Source organism: Scaptodrosophila lebanonensis, unplaced genomic scaffold (assembly GCF_003285725.1).
Source record: "Scaptodrosophila lebanonensis strain 11010-0011.00,11010-0021.00 unplaced genomic scaffold, SlebRS2 tig00000001-arrow-pilon, whole genome shotgun sequence".
NCBI classification, from domain to species: Eukaryota; Metazoa; Arthropoda; class Insecta; order Diptera; family Drosophilidae; genus Scaptodrosophila; species Scaptodrosophila lebanonensis.
The window spans coordinates 10,857,509-10,877,021 of NW_022060529.1; the positions used below are offsets into that span (position 1 = coordinate 10,857,509).

Genomic DNA, 19,513 nt, shown 5'->3' on the forward strand with positions numbered 1-19,513 from the left:
GCACTATCCGAGATATATTTACTAATATTTAGAAGTGTCTAAATATGCAATAAGCAAGTGTGCTTAATACTTTGTATCATGTTTTTATTAGGACTTTCCAATTGGACATTCGAATTTTCACCATCATTATCGCTCAATAAACATTTTTATTTGCGAAGTCATAAACTTTATTTCACTAAAAACGTTGTTTAACATTTGACTAAATCTTGTCAAATGCGTTTACCAAATGCTTGCTTCAATTGGCAAAGTTCTTCTTGTTAGCGTGATATTGTAATTATGTTAAATGTTTAATATTGATAATTACATTTATTTTAATTGAAAAAAGTCAATGCTGTTAATTGTTCTATTCTTTGCTCTTATTATGGAAGAAATGTTCAACTATAGTCGAAGATATTGCATGCATACAGTATTTAGGGGCTATTGCTTTCATACTTAATACAGTTCTTGAAGTTTATTGTGCACTTTGCCACTGATATGTCAGGAATGCGTTATTATTTTATTACAAACTTCATTTCATTTTAAATGCCGAAGGCAAGTTTTTTGCAAAACGTGTGTTTGTACAGCAATCCTTTTTAGTTGTTTACATATTTTGTCTAGAAGGTTTTTTAAAATGCATTTATTTATATCTTTATTTTCGCCACTAATTTGAACACAGCAATAAACAATTATATTTGCAGCTATCGCAACTGAGTGCCAATATGTATTCGAGATTGCAAGCCTACACAGTATTTGGTATGTACCCTTTAGATGGCAGAATGTTGTCTACGGTGCGTATACGTAATATTCATATTTTATTTATATATCAAATATCAAGCACTTTTCAACAATTGCAGATGCTAAGCATGACTGTTACCTATATTGTCATACTTATACAGACTGCTGGCGAGGGGGACATCTGCACTAAGCCGCAGCTGGGCAAGCTCGATAGTGTGGATATCGACGAAAGATCAATCAAGAATCAGTAAAAAACTCACGTAGCTTAAGAGTCCACTTTTTGTGCTTGCTTGTGCTTGCGCTTATGGGCGGTACTTGCGCGCACACATACACAGACAGACACACACACACACACACACACACACACACTATTGCAAGTCACTCAAGTTTTTGTACGCTTTAAAAATTGTTATTGCACATTTAAAGGCGTCATTATTAGCGCTACATGGTCCCACTAATAATTGTTTGAAATAGAATCGCACTAATTGGGGCAAGAGGCACGGAGGAGCCAGCCAGCTAGCCAGCCAGGTAGCCTGTCAGGCCAGTGAGCCAGTCAGTGGATTGACTAGCCAGTCATTTTTTTCGCGTTTTTTCTGCTCGTCGCCTTTAGTTGTATTACTATTGCTGTTGTTTTTGTTGTTGTCTAGTATGTCGGCGTGTCATAAAATTTGCCGTTGCCTTTTTGCTTGGCCACGCACTGGCGGCCATTTGTGAATTTTTGTTATCACATAAATTGTGTGCAGAAATCTTGATCTGCAAATCATTTTCGACAACTTTACGGCCACGTTGCTGTGCTCTGTTGGTGCGTTAGTTCGATTGATATATACTTGTACTGCCGAACGGCTGTTCGATTTCAACAACAACAGCAACTATGGCAAATATCTTTGGGTCAGTTATCGCATAGTTCGATCTAGTTAATGGCCATACACATATGCAGTCAGTCAGTCCGTCCAGCAGTCGGATAGTCCGACAGGCTGGCCGTCTAGCAGTCCAGCAGTCAGGCCGAGTCATGCATTTCCTGCCTTGGATTGAAAAAGGTAAAAATATCAACTGGGTTGTTCCTACGTTGAATTATTTACGCAGCTAACTAAGCTGACATTTAATTTAAGTTCCAACACCAGGCGGCATACCGAGCAACCAGCCAACTTAGTTGCACGTTGCAACGAAGTGCAAAAGGCAGCAGAGTGACAGCTGCGATGACGACGCTACAGGCCTTAAGCCCAAATGTGATCAGACCAGCCGCCAGATCCCAGATCCCAGAGTCAAGAGTCTAGAGAGCTGTCTGCGTGTTCAAATTAAATTTATCTAACTAACTTGTGATGTGGCAGCCACAAATGAAATTTATGCATTTATGCTGAGAGAAGAAAAATATGTTGCTGTTGTTGTTGCCACCAACGCCATGGTCCATGTTAATGTCCATCAAGGTATAACAAGAGCTAGCTGTCAATTCAATTGTTGGACATGTCGCAGTCAGTTGCATAGAAATCAATTTGCAATTAGTTGAGCTCACAACGCGGATATGGTTGGATATGGTTAGAAATAACGAAGGGAGGGGAGAAGCTCTCGAATAATCGTTACAAAACCCTATCCTTTGGTTCCCGTGAGAAATTTCAATTATTTTAATTAGCGTTACGTTTAGCTGCGACGACATCGTCTTGCTCTGTATATAGACCTTTTTCGCGACAAGACAAAACTTCGACTTCGACTGCGATTGCGACTTCGACTTGGTTTCGTTGCCGTTGCCATTGCCGTTGCGCCCGTTCGCACTCGACGGCGTCTGTGCGGAGTCTGTGACCAATTTCCGTTGCTCGTACGCAACAAGGCAGGAAGGCAACATCGGTTCAGGCCGGGGCTGTGGCAGCGCAGTCGCAGCCGCACAATCTCTGGCTTGGAATGCCGCTGCAGTTGATAGCACACTGAGGCTGATGCTGATGCTGCTGCTGCTCAGAACAGGATTCTAGACCGCCTAATGACATGTTTTGGATAATGATGAAACTGCCGAGACGACAGACGACACATCTCGTGTGCTCTCTGGCTAAGGCATGTGTGGCGATAATGCCTGAAACTTAATTTAAATTGATGACACTGTAGTGGGGCTCGGCTCGCCATGGCCACCAGTTGGTCAAGTCATCGTTGCAGTCATTTGGAAAATTGCCTACAACGCTCAACGCTTGTACTTGTAATTTTTCAGCATGTTGGCGAGCAAATCAATCTGCATGCCAACTGTTGCAACTACCACATATCTTTGTCAGTTGTCAGCAGCGCTCTGCATGGAATAGACCACCCAAAATGGCAGACGCCGTAGATGTGGATGCTTTCTAGCGTTAGTGAAAGCCAATTTAATTGGCCGCCATGGTGTCAATTGTTGGGCTGCAATTAATTGCATCGCTCAATTAAATCCAGCTGCCTACGCCACCGCATGCGGTCAACTGCATAGCTAGACTCCCCCGGGAGCTGGCCAATGTGACTTGCTACCACAAAAATGCCCGCTGTGTATGAAAGGCTATTATGGCAGTGATGGCTGGTGCTGCGGCGATTTCAACAATTAACAACCATAACAATAAAGACACGAAACCGAACCAAAAATGTACAAAGGAAGCAGAAAAAAAAAATGGTGGCAGCCTACAAGAGATGTGAGTCTTTGATATCGTGAATGATGGTTCGCGACATGTGTGTGTGTAGTAGCAACAGCTCTGGCAGCTTAGATGCAATGCCCAGATACAGATACTCCCAGCAAGTCACACATGCAGCGCCAGATTAGACCGCTGCGTGTTTTGCTTGCTTAACTTGACTGCGACAGCGACGACTACGACGACGACTACGACGGCGACTGTGGTGACACAATCTGGTCGACTCACATGGCTGCCTGACTAGCTAACTGACTGGCTATATGTTAATTTTCATGCTGTGGCAGTGGACGACGCCATTTTGTGTCCGACTACTGGCAGGGCTAGAAAATGTAAAAGCCACAAAGGCCAGGCAGTCAAATCATTAATCAAAAGAACACAAACACATGACTACATCTTGTATTGCTTATTGTTAATCTTAAACACATTGTTAAGCATATTAATATTGTACAATTATTGCGGAAAACAAGAGCTGCTCAATTACTCCACATAAATGATATGCCGCCCCAGAGGTGGTTGCCCTTTGACTGTGAGAGTTGTTGCACGATTATTCCAAGGTGTTATGGTTAAGTGTTAAACGGACTAATACGAAACTCTCAGTAGTTCAACGACACCAAAACTCTCTGACTGACTGACGGACTGACAGCTGACGCAGAGGCGCTCCAATAATAAATATTTCAAGTTGAAAGTGTCTAAACTGTGTATTATTTTATGTATTGTTTTGAATCTTACAATCATGCCTGACCTTCATTCAAATATATTTTTGGCCGTATTAATACTCTTACGTTCGACTAGTACCTGGAAAAATGAATGGCCGTTTTGATAAAGATATTGAAAAAAATACAGTCAAAAGCCGAAGACCAAAGAAAGAAACAATAATTGAGAACTGTACAATTAAAATAATAAAACTCCATTATTTTTATGTTCAACAAATTTCTGTATCATTTTAAGACCTGTTCCCGCTCCCGAATTTTATTAAATTGAGCACGCAATGTTCCCATATCCAAAAAAGGAAAGACTGAGTCATCGTGTTTTGAATTCATTAATTTGATTGAAATGAACACATGCCCTTTAACCATATACAAGTATGTAATTTAATAGAAATGGGAAATGAAACGGGTGCATGCTTGAATATACATTCCTTCAAATGTTTATTCAGATGGACGTATAAAAATATTATACAATTATTATAATTAAAATTGCGTAACAAATCCACTTTAAATGCTAACAAAAATTATTATAATATATTTATTAAAAATTGAAATGATATTTAATGTTTGCTGTTGTTCATATATATATTATATATGTGGCTATATTTTGTTGGATACGAAAACGGTTTACGTAAAATGAATATTTTTTTTCAGATACTTCAGGGAAAAATTTCAAGTAAAAATGTTACATACTTACCTATATTTCAGAAGATGCCATCAAAGAAGTCAATAAATTAAAGGCACTAAGTCCCATTACTTTCAATTAAGATGTTATTATGGGAAGTCCTTGCTGTAATAACGCCAAACAAGCACCTGCAAAACAAAATGACAATAATTAATACCTGTTATTATACAAATATGAGCAATTATATAAGTTGTTTATTAGCTAAACAACAGAATGTTCATAGCTAGGTATCATTATGACATGATTACAAGGGCATACCGTCTTCGGCGCGTTGAAAACATTGATTTTTGTTTATTTTTGTATGACTTTTTATGGTTGAGATACATGCATGTACACACACCTGTGTATTGTAGATGCTGAACTGGTTAGCGCTGTTGAAGCTTGATTGAAATTTGATTCCAAAAATTTGTTGAATGTAGCTCGAACATTAAGCCTAAGGGCGCATGCTTAGTCGGCAGCTCAATCAACTATTTATTTCCGTGAGGTTAGACCAGATCAGACCATTGTTGACCCAATCGTAATGAAAGCTCCAACAAAGACCCAACGGCACCAATTCACACTCATACATACCATAAAAATGTATTACAAATGCACCCAGCACAGAATTCGGAAACAGACACGTTCGCCACATAAACAAGTTTAATTATTACACAACACGAGCATTGAAATTAAAAATTGAAGAATGAAGACGTTGAATCAGCTACTTCACTGAATTATTTGCCTGCTCTTCTTATCATAAGTACACATGCGATGGCTGTCTCACAAGCGGCTTCCATGAATCGCAAAAACCAAATTAGAATATCAACTCCGCTGACGATGGAGATGCCGATGATAGCGGCAGCGACGCAGTCGCAGAAGCGAGCAGTGCATTGGTTGTTGTTGTTGTATGCCAAATAATCGTTACTCGTTTGTCTACGCTAAAAAATCATCCGCCTGTCGTCGTTGGTTTGTCAGAAGTTGGTGGATTTTCTTTACAAATGTATAACAACATGGCAAGCAAAATTTTGAAAAAATATAACAGCGAAAAATATACACTAAACCAAAAAATAAAATATATACAAGTATAAACTAATATTTTAGCACGTTGATCGTCGACTGCAGAACTTGAACGCGTTTCACAGCCCCAAAGGCGATTCGGTAACACGGCCGAAGACCACACGTTGCGCTGTTCGTGCTGTGCCCCAAACAACGATCGTGTCAGTGGGCTTTCGCTTTCAGTTGCTACTCGTTGCTCGTTGTGCACGATTCGTGTGCTTTTGTATGCTCTGCTTGGCTTCTAAGTTCTGCTATCTTTAACGGTTAAATCGTCGACGTCGCCTATGTGCTGCGTTTGCGCGTCAGGTGCCAACGGTAATTTGAAATCACAAAACAAAATTCAAAACAAAGAAACATTGCAGAGCGCAAAAATCATTGCAAATTTATAAAAATTGCTGGACTGTTGCGCTAGTGAAGTGAAAAGTGAAACATTTTAATTATTTTAAATATATTATAATGTTGTAAAAAAACTAGGGTCCTTACAAACAATATGGAAAATATGGATTTAAATGCGCCTGACAACCATCGGGGTTCGGTGTCTTCGACCAGATCCCTTGAAGTACCTGTCACACCGTCGCGTTCGCCCAAAAAAGTCTCATTCTCAGATGAGCTACCCATTAATACCACCACAACAACAACAGCAGCAACAACAAAAATTGAGCCACAAAATGCAGGTCGTGAAGAGCACGGCGCCGTGAGTCACGTGCTGCAGCAAGCGGCCCATTATCTCGAGAGATTACATGGGGCGCGTGACTACGCGGAATCATCCTCAGATGACGATGATAGGCCATCGTTTCGTAGTGTGGAAAATCCGCCAAAAAGTGTGCCATATAACACCGCAGTCGATGAGCCTAATAATGCGCCCGCCGTACTACAACTGGATGAGGTTGATCCCAGCCCAATGGCAGTTCAGAAGAGTGTCGTTGCGCTTAATGCTGCGTCACCGAGCATTCTGATTGCTAGTGGCAAGCAGGAAGTGAATAAACTTCAATCGAATTTGTACATGGAACGACACAACCTCAATTTAGATAAAAACTGCAGCTCTATGGAGTTGGAGGCGCGGCGGGAGAAACAGCGTTGGCTATTGATATCTGAATGCAGTGCACTCTTCGATGAGGGGAAACACACACGTGAAGCGTTTCGCAAATTATTTCTTGATGAGGTAAGTTGGTGGTTCGATAGTTCCCGTGTAGCCAAGTTAATTATATCAGTTGGTTTCATTAGTGGCTCATGCAAATTCCACGTCGACGCTGAAGCTCGCATTCTGGGCCAACCACAAATTATTGACCTTGTGCTACATATTTGTGTTCCAGCATGTATTGGTCCTTTACCCGATCTGAAATTTAAAAAAAAACTCGTTTCGATTTGTTTTCATTTTTTTAAGCGTATGTTTTGTTGGTTTTTTTGGGCTACAAGAAAGTTGTTCGACCAGTCGCAGCCCAACTCATCCGATAAATAAAATATGCACATTTTGTTTTTTTTTTAATTTATTTTTTATTATTACTATTATCAATGTTGTTGTTTTCATTGTTGCTTAGCTGCATCTAAAGTAAGCATGCACATATGTATGCAGACAATATGATCGTGAGATTGATTGCCAATAAAATTATAATTATTAATTAGCTATTATATATTCTAACCCGTGTTGCATAGTTCATCGCTTGGGTTGGTCCAAGCTATTCAAATATTTTGTAATGAGTTAGTATAAATTTATTCATGGTATTTCTTCCTCATAGTTGGTTAACATTAAAAATGCGCGCTGAATAACTGAAATAATTCTGCAAAGTCTGCTTAATCGGGAGGCAGAGTGTTATTAAAGATATCTATTTTACATACTGACTACTAACCTGAATGGGTTTATTGCTTTATTCGTTATGTTTACATGTCTTGAATGTCATTGGGCTTTAAAAATAATTAGCCAGACAATTTGTGAATAAGAGTTGATGAGTCAGGCGCAAATGTTCAATTATTTATTAACTTCAAATTCTTTGAATTTAAAACCTCGATTGCTTGAAAATTTTGCAAATTCTCGATATAGAAATATTAGTCTTATTTATTTCACATACTTTATCAATAATGTCTAAATAAGTAAACGAAACTGTTCGCCATTAATTTCCATTTTTTATCAAAGTAGAATTCAGCCATAGTGTGTTTTACAATCATAAACAATCGCCCACATAGTACATATTTCTTCAATTGAGCGTTAGCCTTTTAACGGGTAATAAACCAATCGAATGTATAAACAATGGGCGCATTATAAATAACTTAGCACAATGAAGCACGCGGCTAAGTGTTAATTTGAATTCTCAAGTGGACAACCCTTGAAAACCGGACATAAATCACAATCTACACTATTGAGCAAGGTACAACTAGTGCGGCTGCAGTACTTTATTTTGCGGAAATATTGGAAATTTTGTTTGTGCCTCTAAAGCTTAGAAGGTTTTCCTGGGTAGGATATGTTCCAAAAGAGTATAATTCGAGCTTAATGTCGTTTAAAGCAGAAACTTACTTGTACTCAACGACCAATGCGCTTGATCCTTAGATTTGAGAAATATTATATATACAAGTAATAGGAAAAATGAGTGGAAAACATAATGGAATGAATTAATATAACTTTCGAATTCATACCTCTGTTTATTTATCAGCTATGATAATAAATATGAAAGCTAAAGTCCCGAAATTTGTATTTGCAAGTTCTTTTACATAAATAACAAGTTAAGAATATCACTCTACTTTATTTATTTATTTTCGGGCAAACAGTGTTAGTCGAGCGGTAAGGCCGTTATGTTATATTTATTGATTAGGGTATGTAAATTATACAAGTATATTACAAGTATGATCTCCCTATCTCCATGACCTCTGAAATCATATAAATATTATCGTTATTAACTTAATTTTACCTTTATTCTTACAGGAATTTCAGCAGAAGCTATTTCAGCTTTTTGATCTTGAACAAAATGGTTATCTGTTGCAAGATCGCTGGATTGAACATCTCAAGGGGCGTCTAACGTAAGTGGAAAATCGAATTCTATTTCCTTCTCTTATCCCATAATTAGCAAGCTTTGGTGGCTGTCAGCACGATGTTCGGTTTTTTGTGGCTTTTCATTTGCCTTTTAAAGCAGTGCCAAAACAATTAGCCCGTAACCAGCAAAAAGCTGTCTTGGCACTTTGATTGCGGCTGCAGTCAGCGTGTTGCCATTGCCGTTTCGGTTTCCCGCCACCTTCCTGCCTGGTGCACGCACCTACCTAACGACCTGCCTTCCTACTTAGCTGGCTACCTACCTGGTGTGTACGATATCGGCGGCTTGTTGCTGGTGGCTGGTTAGAGGAGGCGCGCTCCAGACATTCCAGATGGCGTCGCATCTGTGGCAGCCACTGCAAATGCCTATTACCGCCTTTGGCTGAAAGAATTGAAATGCCAGTGCTAGCTAGACTTTCTTGGCGATTTTTATCGCTGTTGTATGTTAACATATACTACAGCTTACATAGTCCGCATGCCTGGCCAACGCGCTTGGCGTAATGAAGTCATTGAAATACACATGCAGAGCGAAACATTTTCTATGTCTCTGTAAGGGTTTTTCAGCAGTTAGTTAATGGCTTGTCCGGATCTGTTTGCAGCGACGACAGACAAATGGATTTTGCGGAGCAAATTGAGTCTGTGGCCTATGTGATCTGTGGTGAGAACAGCGAAGTGACCTTTAAAAACTTTTGTGATATTTGGCACACCCGCGGCGTAAGTAGACCATATGTTATAGCCAATGATAAAATGATAATATCACTATTCTATGCAGGTATTGGATAAGCTCTATCGTCTTATAGATACAGATGGCGCAAGTTTAGTGTCCACAAATCAAGTTATGGAATTTATATCGCATTTAACCAACTCAAGGTAAGATTTAATCCAACACTTTATGTTTTGTTCAAACCTAAGACTTTCAACGCAGACCACGTACAGGCTTTGACAAAAGCTCTCTGGCTAGACTCGAGCAACTATTTCGAAACACTGTGGGGAATGAGCAGGAAATTCGACGGGAGGAGTTTAACAAAATTGTGACCTCAAAAAACGTAAGCCTAGTATATTCTTCTTTCTTGAACAACCATGACAACCATTTTTTGCAGCCTTTTTTTACGGAACGTGTTTTTCAAATATTCGATAAGGACAATTCAGGCTCAATATCATTACAAGAATTTATAGATGCCATACATCAGTTCTCTGGACAGTCGGCTGATGATAAAATACGATTTCTCTTTAAAGTTTATGATATTGATGGTAAATACTCTTCTTCTGGCCTATTTTTTCAATAGTTATTCATCCTTCTAAATTCTAATAAGGTGATGGTCTCATACAGCACAAGGAGCTGCATGATGTCATACGACATTGTATTATGGAAAATGGCATGGAATTCTCAGAGGATCAGGTCAGTTTCGATTGTATAAGCTTATGTTTTAAAGTTTATATATGTTTCTTTAGATTGAAGATCTCACCACTGCCATGTTTGAGGATGCCGATCCTCATAATAGCGGTGAAATAACTTACGAAGCTTTAAAGAATCAACTTAATAAGCACGGCGGTCTGCTGGAAAACCTGAGCATTACGTAAGTTTACAAAATGAGGGACCCTAAATCAATAAATTGTGAAATCAAATTATCTACAAAGCATCGATCGCTGGCTTGTGCCCATCGGCGAGGATCCAAATGCGGCAGCTAAGAAGTCTAAGTCTAAATTGTGGAACTCCATACCCATACCTCATCAGCTGACATTTGCTTACATGAAGAACAACCAAGTGTTTGTCACGTATCTCTTCTTTTACATTGCTGTGAATATTTGCCTATTTATCTCCCGTGCCATACAATATCGTGCCAGCAATGGCTTCGTCATCTTAGCCAGGGCCTGTGGTAAGAATGATAGATTAAACGAAACTACTGAATATTTTTTTACTGCTTTGTCCACCTGTAATTGTAGGCCAATGCTTAAACTTCAACTGCGCCTGGGTACTGGTTCTGATGCTACGACACACTCTTACCTATTTGCGTTCTCGAGGGCTTTCTTCGTATCTGCCGCTGGATCATCATGTCTACCTGCACAAGCTTACCGGCATCACCATTTCAGTTCTCAGTCTGGTCCACACGATCATGCATTTATTTAACTTCTCCATCATTGTTATTAATGATCCGAATATTAATGCCGGCCACTACACGATAAGCGAGTGGCTCTTAACCGATCGGCCAGGACTTTTTGGCCTTATTCCAGGATGTGCGAATCCCACAGGAGTCGCGCTTTTCGTCATACTGTTCATCATGTTTATTTGCTCGCAGCCCTTTGTTCGCCGAAAAGGCTCGTTTGAGGTATTCTACTGGACGCATTTGTTGTATGTGCCCTTCTGGATATTGACGCTCTTCCACGGACCCAACTTCTGGAAGTGGTTTTTGTTGCCGGGACTAGTCTATATTATCGAACGTATACTGCGCTACGTGTGGATGCGTGGAGAGCACGGCAAGACGTACATCAGCTCCGGTCTTCTGTTACCCTCAAAGGTTATACATTTGGTCATAAAACGACCGTTTCATTTCAATTTTCGACCCGGGGACTATGTGTTCGTCAACATACCGGCCATTGCCAACTACGAGTGGCATCCATTTACCATCAGCTCGGCACCAGAACAAGAGGACTACATGTGGCTACACATACGTACCGTAGGCGAATGGACAAACCGTCTATACCATTACTTCGAACGGGAGCAGCAGAGACTGCACAAGGGCGAGGTGATTCCCCAGCACATGCATGCCATTCCCACACCTAGCTTCATGCTGCTTAATGAAGTGCGCAATCCAGCGATTGGTGAGGGTGCCAGGACCACCACAAGGAACGGGATTGGGGGTTCGACATCGACGCCGCAAACTGATTTTCTATCTCGCAACATATCCAGCATAGAGTATTCGAGGGTCAACCCGTTGACGCATACGCCACCCGTTCGTCCGCCTCGACAAAATAGAGGCATAAGCAAATTGGCGACAGAAAGTCCAAGTACCACTTCAGCTTCCAGTGGTACAGGGGTGGATCGTATTCGAAGCATTAAGAAGACGTTGCAGCGCACGTTCTCCCGGAAAGAAGCAGATGTTAAGACCAAGGCTGGCATAACAAACAACAGTTTTGTTAACGATCGCGATGATTCGGTTGGCCAACGGCAAGATAAAAGACAGAAACCTCTAGAGAAAAGCATGTCACTGCCCGATATCAGTGGGAAGAGCAAAAAGCGCAGCAGACTCAAAACGTATGTCCAACTAACCAAAACCACCTATAGCTACCTCTTTTATAAATATCTCTTTCTTTCTTCAGCCTGCGCGCCCTGGGTCGCTCCGAATCGGAACGCTCGTTTGATGATAAACGCGTGCGTCGCACGCGCCTTCACAGCGTGGGATTGGCCTACCTCAGTCCACAAAATAAGTCGTTAGCCCAAAGTTTTCGCTATATGCGTAACAAGCCTACAATCATTGCCTTCAAGACACCCAGCTTGGACAACAACGATGAGGAATTTACGAACCACACCGCCGAGTCGGCCACCTATACAACAAGCGATGCAGAGCAGGGACGAATGCCCAAAGGTAAGAAGGTTAATGGCGCAGCCTATGAAAGGGCTTCTTCAAATAAATTAAGTGGCACGACAGATGAGTCTATGGATAAAATGCAGCTGACTAAACTCAGCGTTGAGGAACAAGATTTTGCCGTTTCCAAGCCCCTAGAGGTACGTCTCATAAATTATTTAACTAAGTAGTAACACATTTTGTTGACAGAACTCTTAATTGGAGAAGACGAAAAATAAACTATGTATGTATTTTCATAGAAGACTTGACATATCCAAAGTATAAAAGGCTATACTAGCTAAGTGCGATTGTAATTGTTTTCGGTGCACACCCACTCCTCCACTATGAGCTCTCATAATTCTTGAAAAATGTATTCCAATTTTTTGGTTTTTAGTATCTAAAAATAAATTTTTTTTACCTCCTGTTTGGCAGTTTTTTTATAAACTAGAAACCTCCATTTGGATCAATAGTCTTTACTTTGGGCAAAAAAATGTAATTCTCTTTAAATTAAACTTACTATTAATAAATACCCACTAGTTCTGTCAGCAATTTATTTGTAAACTGATGCTTTAGCTGTAACTTTGGGTCGGACAGGCAAATAATTTGCACACAAAGTTTTTAAATTTTGCAAACGTAATTTTAGCAAATTGTAATTTTAAGCTAACATATAGCAATTCTCACGTAAAATAGCACAAATTTATGTGCAAATTATTTGAAAATGATGGTCTGACCATTTTAATCTTGCTTAGCTTTGTCTAACACTTTAGTAATGTACCTTACCCATTTACCCATCTATCTATAAAATATTCTTTTGCTGAAGGATACACAAACAGGCAGTAGAAAAGCGCGTAGGCGGCAGCCTACATTTTTGCGCACATTGTCCACATCCATAACAAATCGTGGCAGCAATGGCGACAGCAGTTCCACATCTAACAGCGGTGGCAAGGTCACACTCGATGCTGGTGTAATGGAGGTTTGGGTCACAAACACATACATACATAAACACATATGCACACACTCACACACTGGGCAGTTGTGCAATACTAACTCGTTTGAAATCTCTATATATCTTTACTTGCCGATTCAAGATTTTTATTGATGGCCCCTATGGCGCACCATCGAGTCACATCTTTGGGGCACAGCATGCCGTCCTCATTGGCACGGGCATTGGCGTCACGCCCTTTGCCTCCATACTGCAATCGATCATGCATAGGTATTGGAAGGTGCGACACAGTTGTCCTCGATGCCATTTCGAGTGGGCCAGCGAGATACCGAAGAGTGTCATGAATCTGCGGAAAGTTGATTTCTTCTGGATTAATCGCGACCAGCGCTCCTTCGAGTGGTTCGTCAACTTGCTCTCACAGCTGGAGATCGAGCAGGCTGAATTAGGCGGCGCCATGGAACGGTACGTAGCTTGAGTAGATAATTATTATACCCTCTAGCGTGTAACGGGCAGAAGTAGGTGTGGCAGATTCCATGTCATCCGCAAATACCATATTTGATTGGCATGGCGAGAAAAACTGTTATAGACATGTTCATTTGTCCGTTTGTCGTAGCGTTAAGTCATAAATGATTTTTCTCATCCATTCCAAAACGATGTTTTTTACAATTCATATAAAAGAATGATCTACCATAGCACCGATCGCTGATAAATATTATTTGTTATAGAATAATTTTTTGGTTCAATGCAATATTAAGCGCAGTTTCTTTAATGCCTTTTCATCACCAAAGATTTATTAAAATCGGTGTAATAGTACATATTTCATATTTTCGCTTAGTATAAAAAGTATATAAGTGGTATAAAAAACATTGTATGTTATTAACCAATTGTGGTGTCTATAAGTACTTTATAATACCGCAACATAATCTGCAGTTTAATTAAAATTGGTGTACTATATCATTTTGTTGCCATAGGACGACAATTATTTTAGTTGTAGGACTATGTATGAGGAAGAAAAGCACGCGTACAGAGTACACAAGAGTCGGATTGGCCCGACTTTAACGTTCTTCTCGTATATTACTAATACCATCTCATACAATTGATTAGCTTTCTAGACATGCACATGTACATTACCAGTGCCTTACAGCGCACAGACATGAAAGCTGTTGGTCTTCAGCTAGCGCTGGACTTGCTACACGAAAAGGTAAATGAAACATCTAGTGTAAAATAATCAAGTCGTTAACAATGCATATTTTTAGGGGAAACGTGATCTTATCACGGGCCTTAAGACACGTACCAATGCTGGCCGCCCCAATTGGGATAAGGTATTTAAGCAGCTGCAGGCGCAGAAAAAGGGCAAAGTTACTGTCTTCTATTGTGGTCCACCCCAATTGGCAAAGACGCTGCGCTACAAATGCGATCAGTATGGATTTGCTTTCCGTAAGGAGTGTTTCTGATCGATCGAGCAATCTCACTTTTTCTCATTGTGAACTTAGTTAATGCTACATCCCTAGTTAAGCAACGGGTTTTGGTATTAGTCGTAGACAACTTTGTGCGACGTTTGGATTGCTATTTATTTTTGTCATGTCATGTGTTTTGTTTAATCATATATTTTGGAAATATTTTTGTCCAGTTGTGTGTAAGTATTTATACAAAGCGTTTGCACATGCTCGTATTCTGTAAATACATATTTATAATAAAGTTGTTGCATATGTATGTATGTAGTTACATATTACATATATAAGAGACTATCATTTGCCATAAACATAGTAGTAATGATATGTGTTGTCCCTTATTTATAGTTGAATTTGCTTAGTAAATCTATGCACATTTTCAGGTGGCTCAGAGTTCTACATATAATATCATCGATGAAGCGTTCTTATTGACGGGATTTACACAACTATATAAAATTCATGCATATGTCAATTATAAAATTAAAAACAATACATACGTCTTATTATAATTATTTAGCAGCCTCCCCTGATCCAGTTCAAGTTTAATGATTCAGCCAAGTACTAAAGTTAATGCTTCTGGGCATAGATTTACGTTGTATGGTAATTGTCTCATCGTCAATATTGTCCACATTGTAAAATTCGCGCAGCTCAGCTATGGCAGTCTCCTCGATTTGTGTATGCGCCAGGGATTTATTCCGCATGCGCTCGTAGGAGCTTCGCTGTTTGCGCTCATCGGCAAGAATTTTGGAGAAACTGTTGCTACACTCTGTGGTAGCCGGCGATACTTGGCTTGTTGGCAGTGAGCTACGCATCATATTAGCAAATGAGCCAGGATCGCCAATGCTGCCGGTTGGAGGTGAGTGGAAGGGTTCCGTAAACGAATTTGATGGTGACGTTGGTATGCCCCAGGCATTAGGCACAGCAACCGGAGTCGTGGGCTGTTCTACCAGAGCTGGCTCAGCACGCCAACTTGTCGACGTACCACTCTTTGTCTCCGATGACAGACGTTTGCGTTGTTTTTGTGAGAGCTTTTGGGTTTGAGGTGTCAGAGAAGTGAGATCGAGATCATAGCCCTTGCTTAATGGCGTCGATGGTTCCATAGATGTATTTTTTTCGAACAATTCAATTGAAGTAGGGGTGGTCTCTTTGATGGGAGTCTTGTCTGACATTACTACAAAGTTTGGGGCTGGTTGTTCCTCTTGTTGTAAAGTATTGTTCAGTTTCAATGCGGTTTCAGCTAACTTGCGTTTCATCTCCTTTTTGTCTATAACGCGTGACCAGTTCTTGGAGTCATTGAGTGAACAAGTTTGGGCAGGATCTCCTAAATCTTGTTGAGCAGTATTTACGGCAAAGCTCAAGGACTTCATCATACTAGATATAGCTTGTTGCTCATAATGACGCGAGCCGAGCTTTTGTTTAAGCTCCTTATGTTTATGCGTGCCTGCCTCTTTTGAAATACTCTCCTGTACAAATTGATACAAATTTGATAAATTACATAAAATAAGTTAAAAGTTAACGGAGGATTATATAACGAACCTGATCTATTCGGTAGTCCAAATCTACCTCATGACCATCCACAAAACTAAGCAATAATTCATCTTCAATAGCTTCTGAAAAGGGTGTAATATGTCGATAGTCAAACACTTTATGAAACATCTGGCGATAGTGATCATTTAGGCATTTCAATGTGCTCGACTCGCACTGTTCAATGCTACGATAGCATAACACTCGAGCCAAATTTTGACATATGAAATCCAAACAGCCTTGTTTTAACAATTTGCAATTGTACATTGCAGCAAAGTCAAGCATTTCGCCACATTTGCGTATGCTTATCTTATCAAGTATGAGAGATTCGCATACATATTGCAATGATTCTATGAAGTACTGATCGCAAATGGTAGTCATGTTGTACAGAAATGTTTCCGTGTAATTCTGCTTGCAAAAACTTTCGATATCCGCACTATATAGATAGTCCAAAATGGGCTCCATATACTCTTTGGGTACAGCTGAAAAATCAACAGTCGTGCGCTCGGCCCACGAGTGCATAAACATCATTTCAAAATATTCCAAGCGAGCGACCAAAATGCATTTGTGTGCCTCGAGGATATCTCCACCTTCGCATTTGATTCGCAAATCATATAGCTCGGGGAAATCTGTGCGTCGCAACCGATTAAAGCGAATCCGGGGAAATGGTCTAAATACCATTTCCTTGATGTAGCTACAAACAATAGTAAAAATAATAAATAAGTATTACATTCATGGGAGTATCTAAACTGACCAATGCACATATTTAGCCAAATCAGATAATTGGAAATTGTTGAGTTGCTCATAAAACATTTGGCAAGCTGCAATGCGATTTTGGGGATTTTTGGGGCCCAAACTCAGCATTAAAATGTCAATATCTATAGGCAGAAAACACCAATAAGAACATTCTAAACGTACAATTTTTTTACTCACCCTCCTCTGTTGGGAAATAGTAGGTGTAGATGTACTTCAACATGAGCTCAAACATTTTGCATGTTAAATGCTCGATATTTAAATAAATGTCCTTATTCAAGTATGACTTAATGAGTTCTCGCAATCCTGGTGAAAAAGCATAGATGATAAACTTATGCGCTGCAAAACTTTCCCCATCGACATGAAAAACAACATCATGCACTGAATCCGAATCACTGGTATCATGGTAGAGCTTCTTGAAATTAAGCTCTTTGTGTGGTAATTTTGGCTTGCGAAAATACTTCATATTAGCCTCTTGTAATACAGCAAATGAAGCAAAGCCTTCATCACAAAATATATCTACGGCGCGATCTATATTAGGTACACGATGTAACTCGATCCGTATCATATGGTCCCGTGATAGTTCTGTGCGATTCTGATCATTATTTTGCCAGACATCCCTGTTGGGCTTTGACATTTCATTTAAATCGGATGATAATGCTATTTGACTGCTTTTGCCTCGATACACGCAGCCGTCTTGGGATAATACCAGCAACTGGTTGGACTTGAACAGGATTTTGTTGATTTCAGGCAATCGTATTGGCGAAAAATTACACCTTTAAAGGTACAATATTAAAATGTGAATAAATATTAAATATATTTAATATTTCAATTCATTACCTGTAAAAAAGCTGTGTCTGTTCATACCACAAAAACAACACATTTGTTTCTGTTAGCATCATAAGCTTCAGAGCAGCGGCGGATCCCTTCGTACAACTTTTTATGTTACCGCCCGCTATTGATATACTTTTCAGGCCTTCATAACTAAAGAATGTTTATAAATGTTTTAATATAAATCATATTTTTACACAGAATGCAGAATTAACTTACTTTGGTGTTTTTATTGTACGAGATTTATCATTGTAGAACAAGATAATGAGTTTTGTTTCTACATACACTACTGTAGCTGAGTTATTGGCTTCCACAAATCGTATTGTCATGCGGTCGGGTATTTTCATCTATGATTGTGTAAAATATTATTCGAAAATAAAAAAATCGAATAATTTACCACTCACTAATGTTGGAATCGAAACTGTTTTAGTATTTGGGCTGATGCCGAATTGTCCATGGTTGGCGCCCCAAACGTAAATACTTTTTGTACTGTAGGCAATAGAATGTTGGTCGCAGGCTATCACGCTCAGTAGACTTGTTACGCCTTTGTCTCGCAAGGCGACAACTTCCTTAAATTGTGTTAAGTTTTCACCGGCATCGCGTACTCCTAGCTGGTGATCAGTATTTACTCCACAGGCGAATACTATTGAGTGGCTAGTGAGCAACAACGAATGTTGACGGGATGCACTTATGCAAATTATGCGTTCATCACTATTTTTTAATGGCACTCGCACGCGCTTTGGAGCTAGTAAGCTGTTCTCCATGCCAATGCCCAGCCGGCCACCTTTGCCGTGCCCTACTGCATACAGGTGGCCTTTCTTGTCCAAAAATAGACTGTGATATGCGCCTAGCGCAATTTTTTCTATCCAAATCTTGGCTTTGCGAAAGAAATCCACCGCCTGCGGTGCGTGTGTGTTTTGGTCGTTGCCAATACCTATGTTATAATTCTTATTGGATCCCCATACTAGCGCTTCATTTCTACACAAAAATTATTGGGTTAGATCAGGAACGGTTTCCATTGGTTGTGACTCACTGTGAATCGGTGGTGAAATCAACATCACTTTTGCGACAGATTGCTTGCAAGGGGCACCGTGTGTCCTCGTCCAAAAGCTCTAGACTAGCACCGTACCGCATCAATAACACCGCACAGTCAATAGACCCGTAATAAAGGGCTCTGTGTAGCGGACTGCTGCCAGATTCGAAGTCTTTTCCGTTAATAAATGCGCCTTGGTTTATCAGCCATTCCAGTATTAAATACCGTCCTACGGACGCAGACATATGTACGGCAGATCGCCCCTGCAAAAAAAAAGAACCAATGCCACCATTTACCACTCAATACACTTTTATTTTTACTCAACTCATACCAGGTCATCCAATATGTTGCAGAAATTACAGCAAGTTCTGGCCAGAAAAGTTGCTAATTTGTTATCATTTATTGAGCGTTTTGTAAGTGCCGCTGTTATGGTGTTTCCATGATGATGCAGATGGCACTTAGCAGTGCAATCATATTCATATGCTTTTAGAGACATATTTTGTATTAAGATCAGATTCACTAACTCTAATTTCTTATTTATTGTACTTTTATGTCCTTATTTAGTCAGTGGCAACGCCAAATTAGCGATTAGCCGGCAAGTGTTGCCATATAGATAAGAAATAAC

At 39.9% G+C, this 19,513-nt stretch overlaps 2 protein-coding genes across 4 annotated transcripts; one reads left to right on the forward strand and one right to left on the reverse strand.

Annotated features, from left to right (window-relative positions):
- Positions 1 to 6,061: 6,061 nt before the first annotated feature.
- Positions 6,062 to 14,992, forward strand: LOC115626035 (NADPH oxidase 5). Of its 2 annotated transcripts, XM_030521289.1 has the most exons (15): positions 6,064 to 6,933; positions 8,686 to 8,780; positions 9,390 to 9,504; positions 9,563 to 9,660; positions 9,716 to 9,836; positions 9,891 to 10,041; positions 10,104 to 10,189; positions 10,243 to 10,367; positions 10,429 to 10,667; positions 10,735 to 12,043; positions 12,109 to 12,514; positions 13,174 to 13,326; positions 13,442 to 13,758; positions 14,401 to 14,497; positions 14,553 to 14,992. In XM_030521289.1, the coding sequence occupies exons 1-15, from the start codon at positions 6,262 to 6,264 to the stop codon at positions 14,748 to 14,750; spliced, it is 4,182 nt and encodes a 1,393-aa protein (XP_030377149.1). In that variant the 5' UTR covers positions 6,064 to 6,261; the 3' UTR covers positions 14,751 to 14,992. The 2 variants fall into 2 exon arrangements, with proteins under 2 accessions (XP_030377157.1, XP_030377149.1); XM_030521297.1 differs by lacking the exon at positions 13,174 to 13,326 and having other exon boundaries at positions 6,062 to 6,933.
- On the reverse strand, positions 14,918 to 19,403 carry LOC115626053 (inhibitor of Bruton tyrosine kinase). 2 transcript variants are annotated; one of them, XM_030521308.1, is made up of 9 exons: positions 19,220 to 19,403; positions 18,889 to 19,151; positions 18,260 to 18,833; positions 18,075 to 18,202; positions 17,865 to 18,008; positions 17,205 to 17,800; positions 17,026 to 17,149; positions 16,284 to 16,965; positions 14,918 to 16,210 (listed from the first exon to the last, which is right to left on the reverse strand). In XM_030521308.1, exons 1-9 carry the CDS (start codon positions 19,382 to 19,384, stop codon positions 15,290 to 15,292), a joined length of 3,597 nt encoding a protein of 1,198 aa, XP_030377168.1. In that variant the 5' UTR covers positions 19,385 to 19,403; the 3' UTR covers positions 14,918 to 15,289. The 2 variants fall into 2 exon arrangements, with proteins under 2 accessions (XP_030377168.1, XP_030377175.1); XM_030521315.1 differs by lacking the exons at positions 18,889 to 19,151; positions 19,220 to 19,403 and having other exon boundaries at positions 18,253 to 18,371.
- Between the last annotated feature and the right edge of the window lie 110 nt (positions 19,404 to 19,513).